The sequence below is a fragment of the Zonotrichia albicollis genome, chromosome 7 (genome assembly GCF_047830755.1).
Source record: "Zonotrichia albicollis isolate bZonAlb1 chromosome 7, bZonAlb1.hap1, whole genome shotgun sequence".
Classification (NCBI taxonomy): domain Eukaryota; kingdom Metazoa; phylum Chordata; class Aves; order Passeriformes; family Passerellidae; genus Zonotrichia; species Zonotrichia albicollis.
In genome coordinates this window covers 40246556-40255111 of record NC_133825.1, presented here as the reverse complement: position 1 = coordinate 40255111, position 8556 = coordinate 40246556, and the positions used below count along the sequence as shown (strand labels likewise).

Below are 8556 nucleotides of genomic sequence, written 5' to 3'. Positions count from 1 at the left end.
GGGCCCTGTCCTGCTGTGTAGGCAGTAACCAGCAGTGCTGTTTGTGGTCAGGACCAGCAGCTCCCGTGGCCAGCAGGCACCAGGGTCTGCAGCAGCCCCTGGTATCTCCTCCGGCCACCACTGTGACTGCTCCCCCTGCGGGGAGGACATCCACGGAGAGAGGAGCGCAGCTCCTGCGGGGGAAACTGCTGGTCCTGAAAGCCGGAGAGACAGCTAAACCAACAAGGGTTGTTTTTTGGTGGTTTTTTTTTTTTTTTTTTTTTTTTTTTCTGCTGATAAACCGCTGGAAGGGAATCTCCCTCTCCACCAAGTGCTGTCATTTCATTTCCAAAAGCTTGTCCCTGTCTCCATCAGCATTTATGTGGGTACATCTCTGCCGTGCATGAGTGATTTATTTAAGCATCAGCAGCTACTGTACGCGACAGTACAGTGAAGCACAAGCGGGGGAGGGAACACAGGGCAGAAATGCGACTTTCCCTCTGTAAAAGCAAGCACAGGTGCCTATTCTGAGCAACTCCCGTGCACTTACACCAATCACGGGAAGAGGGAGAAAGAAAGGGTTATTTCAGAGCCTGCTCAGACCTTTAAGAGCACTTAATTATTCGAATTAAAACATTTCCTCTGGGAAGACTATATACCCACACGCATGTACTGTTCCTTCACTTTGCACATCTGCTTCCAGTCGCTGTGCGGAGGTTTCAGTATGCTGCGGAGCTGAGGGGTTTGAGCTGACGGGAAGCACAGGGGAGGAAGGGATGGGATGACACGAGTTTGAAAGTTAGGTTAAGTCCGTCGTCGGAGTGTGTGCGAGAGAGGGGGAGTGAGTAAGCAGCCACTCCCGGCACACGGGACGGCCTGGCTGCGGGAGGAGTGTGATGCACAAGCGGCGAAGGGAGAGGGGGCAGAGAGAGAGCGAGCGGGAGAGGAGCGAGCTGAGACTTCCACAGAGGCAGCCGGGAGAAATCACCAGCCACGATTCGCTCCTCTCTCTCTCCCTCTCTCTCTGATTTCAAATCAGCTCCTCCCCCGTGTGGTTGTGGCTTTGCCTTCCATCACAAGCCTCATCAGCAACACCAGTCTTGGGAAAAAAAAAAAAAAAAAAAAGGAAAAGAAAAGAAAGAGAAGGGAAAAAGACACGAAAGGAAAAAGTGCAAAAGAAGATAAAGGAAGCAAGAGGGGGAAAAAAGAGGTGGGAAGAAAGTAATCTCCTCTACCCCTCGGCTGCATCTAGCACAGAAGAGTCTGAAACTTTACGTGGAGTTCTCGCCGTGTTTACTCCGCGGCGGCGGAATCGGCAGCGCCCGGCTCTCTCGCTCTGCCCTCTCCTTCTTGCTCCTTCTCCTCGCACTCATCAGCAGTCGGCAGCGATGGAAAAAGTTGCTGGCTGGTACCCAGCCTGGCACGTTGCTCTCCTGTACTGGACATGGCTTTTCCTCTTCACTTATGGCTTTACCGGCGCAGAAATAACTTGCAGATCCTGCCGTTCCCAGGTGCAGCCGCAGCAGCAGCCGCAGCAGGGATTACTGATGCACTTGAGGACCGACAGAGGAGAAAAGGAGCAAAGGAGCTTCCTCGGGGAGAAGGGAGGTGAGAGAGGGCAAGAGGCCGGCACGGAGGATGCCGGGCTGCAGGCGACCCTCGCCCCTGCTCCCGCGGGGATGCAATTCAGCGGCTGGGAGACACGGCGAGTGCCGAGGGAGCCAGAGAAAGTGGCCGGGGAGCGCCGTCCCCGAGCGGCAGCGGCGGCTTCGGCCGAGGACCGAGCGCTCCAGGGCCCCCCCAGGCCGGGCGGCCCCGGGCCGGGCTCGGTGCGGCGGCGCTGGGGCCGCAGCCCGCGGGGCTCGGCGGGGCCGGGGCCGGGGCCGGGCGGCGCCGCGGGGCGGGAGCCGGGGGACGGCGGCGCCGCCCGTTTCGGGCTGGAGGAGCTGCGGCTGGCCAGCACCACCTTCGCCCTGGCCGGAGACTCGGCGCACAACCAGGCCATGGTGCACTGGTCCGGCCACAACAGCAGCGTGAGTACCGCGGGCAGGGGCGGCTCCTCCGTGCTTCAGTTATTTCCCCCCTCTCCCCTTCTTTTTCTTCCCTCCCCGCTCCCCCGTGTGCGTGTTACCGGGGGTGGGGGGTGCTGGGTTTTCTTTTTCGAAGGGGATTTTGCGCCTCCGGGCGCCGGGGATTGGCTTCGCTTAGCAGTGTGCAGTGGGGCAGAAGGGCTTCAAAAGGGCCATTCTTGTGGAGTAGGAAAAGTTTCCGCTGCCCGCCCGCCCGCTGAGCGCATCCGCCTCCCGGCCCCCGTGTCCCCCGCCCCGCAGCGGGGCGCGATCCAGCGCTGCCCCCGCCCGCGGCACGGGAAGGGTCTCCTCAGGGGGATGGATGCTCCTTCGCATCCAGCTTCTCCCCAGGATAACCCTCACGGGCAGGCTCAGCTGGAAGGATGCCCAGGGAAAGCCCCTCTGCTGCTGCTTCTCCTCCTGCTGGCTGTGGGGGCCCGCGTCAGGCCAAGCGCTCATCCCCAGGCCCTGCTGATGTGGAGATGCTGGAAGGCTTCAGGACTTTGCCTCCGAGGTGTCTCTGTGTAGGGGATAAAGCTGCTTTTTGCCTCTTGCCACCAAGGTGTTAAACAGGAGAGTTTTGTTTCTTCCTCACAACCTGCATGTGTCTCAGGAATAGCATCAGAACAGCTCTGACTTGATCCAAGCAGAACAAAACTGGCCAGAGAAGTAGGCAACTGATTGCCAGGCTGGAGCCATAGTCATGACATCAAAGTTCCCAGGTTAACTTGGGCACTGTAACCCTCCAGCCTCTGCTGCTGTGGTACCTGGAGCTGGGGCTGAGGTCCAGGGAAGGCAAGGGTAAATTGCTTGGAGTGCTCTCTGCCTGCCCTTAACCCTGCTTGTGGAGCAGCAGAAGTGGAGGGATCTGTCTGTCCGGACTTTCCAACTTTGGCTCTTAGGGACACCAAGCAGAATGCTAATGAGAGAGAAGGGGATGCCACCACTCTGTGACTGCTGCCTGTGCAAGTTCCCAGGAGAAACAGGGACTCAGGCTCTCCTCTAAGGTGTCTGCAGCTGTAATGCCAGAAGGTTTCTGGCTGCTTGGCAGAAATCTTTGGCCTCCCTCTCAGCTTTCAGTACTAGGAGACTGATAACATTTTGAAATTATAGTCTAGTCAGTATGAATTCCTTTTGGTGTAGATTGTACTGAGCTACTCAATTTAAATTGCAGCGGATGTCGTAAGGACTTCACTGTGGGGTTCAGCCCTAGTTAATTGGGACATGGTTTTATGGTCTCATCAGGAAGTTTTTAATCAATTAATTGACAAGGGAATAGATGTAATTTCCATTTTGAAGGACTTTCTCCTTTCTTCACAACTCAGCTAGACTATTCTTAAATAGTTGTGTGAACAGAAGCTGCCTTGTAAGAAGTCAGGTCTGTTCATACAAATTGTATTGAGACTGACACTGGTTTCAAGTGACCCATTTGCTAAAGAAAAAAGATTCTGATATAAAAAGCCATCCAGCAGGCAGCAGTTTCTCTGCTCTATCACTGCCATTATGTTTCACCTGTACATTTTCCAAGACACATCTATTGTTATATATGTGTTTAGGTACACGTATATTTGTGTATGTGTTTCTGCCCACTGTGGTAGTAGTGTAGGCTGCTGTTGTCAGGGACTGATTTACTTTCTGAGTGTGTTGGTGTACAGATGTTTTCAGGGGGAAATATTTTGTGACTGTCCTTCCCAAAGAGCTGCAGGTTGCATCGTGTACAGGGATATTTTGCTCCCCCCTTCACTGTGGGGGCCCTGGCAGTGCTGTTCTGTTTTGTGTTCTGCTTGCAGCCCCCTCACAACACAGACTGAAGCTGGGTGCCAGCAGCACTTGGATGCACAGCAGGCTTGTCCATGGTCAATGGTGTGTGTTTAGAGGGAGCCCAAAGTGGCACTGACCCATTGTCACTGTGTGGAGGTTCTGGGTTCCCATCAGTGCTGGAATTGGGAGTGGGATGGGCTTGGGGTGAAATGCTTCCTTTAGGGCACAGAATATGTAGTTTTGCCTGCCTGGAAGTTGCAGAGGGTCCCAGTGTGCTGCTTGTGAGGATGTTGTGTAAGCCCAGTGCCCTGCACTCCAACAGCAGCAGCTGCTGGCTTCCTGCTGGAGTTTCCATGCTGTGGCACAGGGATGCAACACACCTCTGCTCGTTTTCATTCTTGTGTGCTCTGGAAGTGCTGCTGTCAAACAACTTTTGCCTTTGCCAGGCAGAGGGGCAGTGTGAAGAAGATCATAGTTTGCAGTGTCTCTGTGAGGACAGGAAAAACAAAAATAAAGCTCAAAACATTTGAAATCCTGTTAGCTGGAAAAACTGGAAAATTAAAGCATTGTCCCCATCAAGTTTTTTGTATTGCAGTGTACCTTATCCTGTCAGCCTCACTGTGGTTTCTTGTATCCTTATTTTGGTAGTGATGTGGATATAATTGCAATGCTGCTGTGGAGGAGAATGAACTCCTGAATTCTGTATGGGATTCTTCTGGGCATTTGCAGCTTCTCTCAGGCTTGGCTGTGATTTTGTATTGAGTGTGTGCACCACTGAACTGATGGCATTTTGCTCTGATTTCACTGTATGCTAAGCCACAAGTATAGTAAGAATAATAAATTATAGTACAAGTTGTCCAGGTCTCCATCAATATAAATTGTTTTAGATCAGTGCTTATTTTGGATCATCAATGATTTTAGGTACTCCCTGGACAGCTTGCTCTCCAGATCCACATTTACATCCAGACACTTGGAGCATGCTTTGCTCATCTCTAGTGACACAGTTCACATATTCTCTAATCTCTCCTCTGTACCTTGTTTCACTGATGGAGGCAGCAGGAGTTCCCCAGAGGAGAGCATAGGTGTAGCAAGACTGGCTTGTCAGATGATTGATGAGGATGAAATCAGGAGTGTATCCAGTGTTATGTTAAAATACAGTGAGGCCTCGGGCTTTTTCTGACTCCAGTGCAGGTGAGTGAGGGCACACAAAGTTGTCCTGCATCTCCACAATCCTGAGCTCTTTCAGTCTGCAAGACAGAGAAGAGCAGCTGCAGCAAAAGGTGGTGCTGAAAAGGTCTGTGGTTGCACTGTGTGCTGGACTGGCCGGGATGGTCCAAGGAGGTGTTAACTGGCCCAAGCCAGCACCTTGCCTGAAATCATTCTGACAATATAATAAGAGCCTAGACTGCTGAATCTGTAAAGGGGTCCTGGTAATACTTACCTGCATTGATAGATCCTGAGCATCTTTCCACTGGCCCCTATAAAACTGGAGTAAAAGTTCATGTGACCTGAAACCTTTGTCAAATCTCTTCTGCAAGATACACAAGTGAGATCTCCTGCCTTATTGCACCACTGAGAAATGTCATCAGTGGTGTGGAAGTTGGCAGGTTTCCTAGCTCATGGAGATCCCAAGTGTGTTGCTAATGCATGATGTCCTGACACTGTAGGTTTGGAGTCCCTTAATGCCATGCTATAGACTAGGGGAAAAGAGCTAGCAGATATTTGTGTGTGGAGCTAAAAGAGAGACCTGGCTTTAATGGAGAGAAGCAAGTCTCTAGGTGATGTCCATAATGAGCTTTTGGGATAGAGATGCTTTGCAGGGCTTACAAAAAATGAAGATTGCTTCTGTCCTAAGCTGGCTTGGAGCAAGATCAGTGCCTTATCTGTTAATTTGAAAGTATTCTGGAGAAAGAAAAAAAAAAATTGGAGGAGGTTGAAAGGTGAAGGAGATTGAGTGCCTTGGTGCCACAGCTGGTGCTATAATGTGGTGCTGTGAAAGAAAGCAGCATGGGTTTCACAGTCAGTTATTATCATAGCAGTTTACTGTTGCCTTGCACTGCACAATGTGCTTTCCTGGGCTGGATGTTGGTGTAGATCTCAAATTGTGTGGCAGAGAATTTGAGCATGCACTTGGCCTTGTACCTGGGGATTGGCTTTTACGTGTGCGTGATACCTTTAAACAGCTGGTTCAAGCTTCTGTGATTAACATGGTGGCAAAGACAAAGCTGAGCTTTCATAGGTTCTCTACAGCAGCAGATCCTCATCAGACTGATAGAGACACAGAGGTGTCTCAAAACAAAACAGGTTTTGTATTCCATCCACAGCAGAAGATTGATACAACTGAAGGGTCCAGTGCAGGATGAAGCCTGCAAGGTCATCATTGCTCTTGTCAGGTGATTACAACAGACAGCAGGGGAAGAGTTAGGTCTCTTATAGGAGAGCTTTTAGGTAAGATGAAACTGCATTAGGTGTTGCTTGCAAGGTGGTACTTAATGTTACTGACAGGACAAAGTGGGCACGGGTAAGGCAGAATAATGACACACCTATGTATTTCCAATGCATTGTATTTTGTCCTGGACAAAGTAATTGTGAATAAACTCTTGTTGGATTTTTAGCTTAAGTGTTCAAACCCACTTTGTAAAAATGAGGAGTTTCAAGAATGGCACATACTACTGCATCCAACAGCCATGACTGATCAAACTAAAACATCTACATGTACATCCTTCTATTCTTCACCCTTCTATTTCCTTCTTTTTTGGGTAGCTGTTCCAAGCCTTTTTTCTGACTGTTGGAAACTACTCTGATTTCTGTTCTAATGTTGCCATTGGGCAATTTAGATTAATTTTTTTTTCATTTGTATGCATTCCTTTTAATAGAAGTTATTTTCCCTCCCTGGCACTTACATTCCCTGGAATTATTTTACAGGCAGTGATGGTATTCCCTTTCAGCCTCTGGTTTAAACAGCTTTAGATCTAAATCTGCTAAATCAAGCAAGCATTCTTCTTTTTGTATCTGCTTGTACAACAGGTTTTGGACAGTGAACTCTGAATTTCTAGGAGTCAGGTTCCCAAGAACTTGAATTTGAATCTGAATTTTGCTTTTGATGAATGAAGATGATAAAAAATATTGTTTTATGCAAGTGAGGCAGTAAAGGCATGGCTAGTACCTTAAATTGCCAGTGTTCTGTTCAGTCCAGAATGGGGGACCATAATACAAATTTTTGTTTTACATCTCACTTGGAGCCATTGCCCAAATGTCATGTTCATGCAAGATGACACAGTTGATAGCCTCTGCCTTTCTCTTGTTGGCAGAGCTGTGGCTCCAAAGTAAAACTCTCAGGGGTGCCAGCATCATCCCATGAGTGACCAGCATTTTGTTGCCTGATGCTGTGATAGCCCATGACAACTGAATCATTATAAAGAAGGAATTTTAAGGTAATGAGTGTGGATGTGGAGCCCAGAGCCAGATGCTCAGTGAGACCCACAGTGAGGAATGACCTCAGTGTCAGTTTCTTCGTATTGAGATTGATTCCTAGGGTGCTGAAAACAGCTGCCAGAAAAGATTCATGCAAGGAGGATGTTGGCATTTGTATAATTCAGTGAGATGGAGTCTGCATTATGTACAAATTACAAGAATATATAATAGTATTAAGAGTATAATGCACCGGATGCTGAGACTGTTTCAGGCTAATCTCTTGCTAGAGCTACTGAGAATATATTTTGGAAGGGCTGAATAAAATGTGAGGAAACAAAAATGGGAATTTAAACCAGAAAAAAAAATCAAATCAAATTAAAATATTGCTAAAAGTACCTTGTTTCAAATTTTTGTCTTTATTATATTTAGTACTGTTGGATAACAAGATACTTCACATCCAATCTAGATATGAAACCTCCTCTAAATTTCCTGTAACTGAGCAGGACTTTATTCCTTTAACCAGAGGTCTTGAGGATTTTTTTGTATTTATTTTCTTGTGTGTGTGTTTGATTTTTCAAAAAAATGACTCAACAGGCATAGTATTTCTTTCTTGTGTGTTGCAATCCATCTCTAGATATAGTTCTTGACTGGATAAAACACAGGCTTTTCATATACAGAATATGAAATAGGATACATGGGAAATCGTTAATAAGAAGAGCTGTGCTCTGAGAGAAAGCAGTAAGTGAAAGAGAATCTGTGAGGATTGGAAGAAAGGCTTGTCATTGTGTGATGCTGGTCTTTGTGAAAGAGTTTGGGAGATGGTGAGGAGCTCCTGCCTCTGACAGGTGGGATATGCAAATCCCATCACAAGAGGAGATTAAGGAGAATAATGGAAGAGCTCTGACAGTTGCAACTGGCATTCATGCAATATCGAGAGGCTATAAACTGTGTAAAGCAATCGGGTTATAGCTTTCAATCTTCCTAATACACTACTTTATAATAGAAAATGGGTTTCTCCCTTTCCTCCTGGCTTCAGATATGACGTTTGTATTTCCCTAACCTGGCGACCACGGTGAAGCCAGTCCAGAGGGGGAAGCCAGGAGGTCAGAAGTCCTTAATTCATTCTGGAGGGGTTAGGGACCCATTCAGCTGTGACACAGCGCTTTACATGGGAAGGGCTGCAAGGTCAGCACTGGCCTTGGACAGTCTCACATCCTTTGGGCCTTTCGTACCATGTCAGAGTGAATACAGCCCTCACGTTGTGCAGAGCTCCAGCCAGGGGAATGAAACTGCCCCATTAAAGACTTCTTTCTCTGGAAAATGCTCTTGTAGC

At 48.3% G+C, this 8556-nt stretch overlaps 1 protein-coding gene across 3 annotated transcripts in view; it reads left to right on the top strand.

The window, feature by feature from the left end:
• Positions 1-670: 670 nt before the first annotated feature.
• The window catches only part of SORCS1 (sortilin related VPS10 domain containing receptor 1), a 257781-nt gene continuing 249895 nt past the window's right edge, over positions 671-8556 (top strand). The window contains exon 1 of one of the 3 annotated variants that reach the window (XM_074545192.1): positions 671-2012. In XM_074545192.1, the coding sequence (XP_074401293.1) occupies positions 1368-2012 (645 nt within the window). In that variant the 5' untranslated portion in view covers positions 671-1367. The remainder of the gene's footprint in view (positions 2013-8556) is intronic. The other 2 variants (XM_074545190.1, XM_074545191.1) reach the window with 2 other exon arrangements.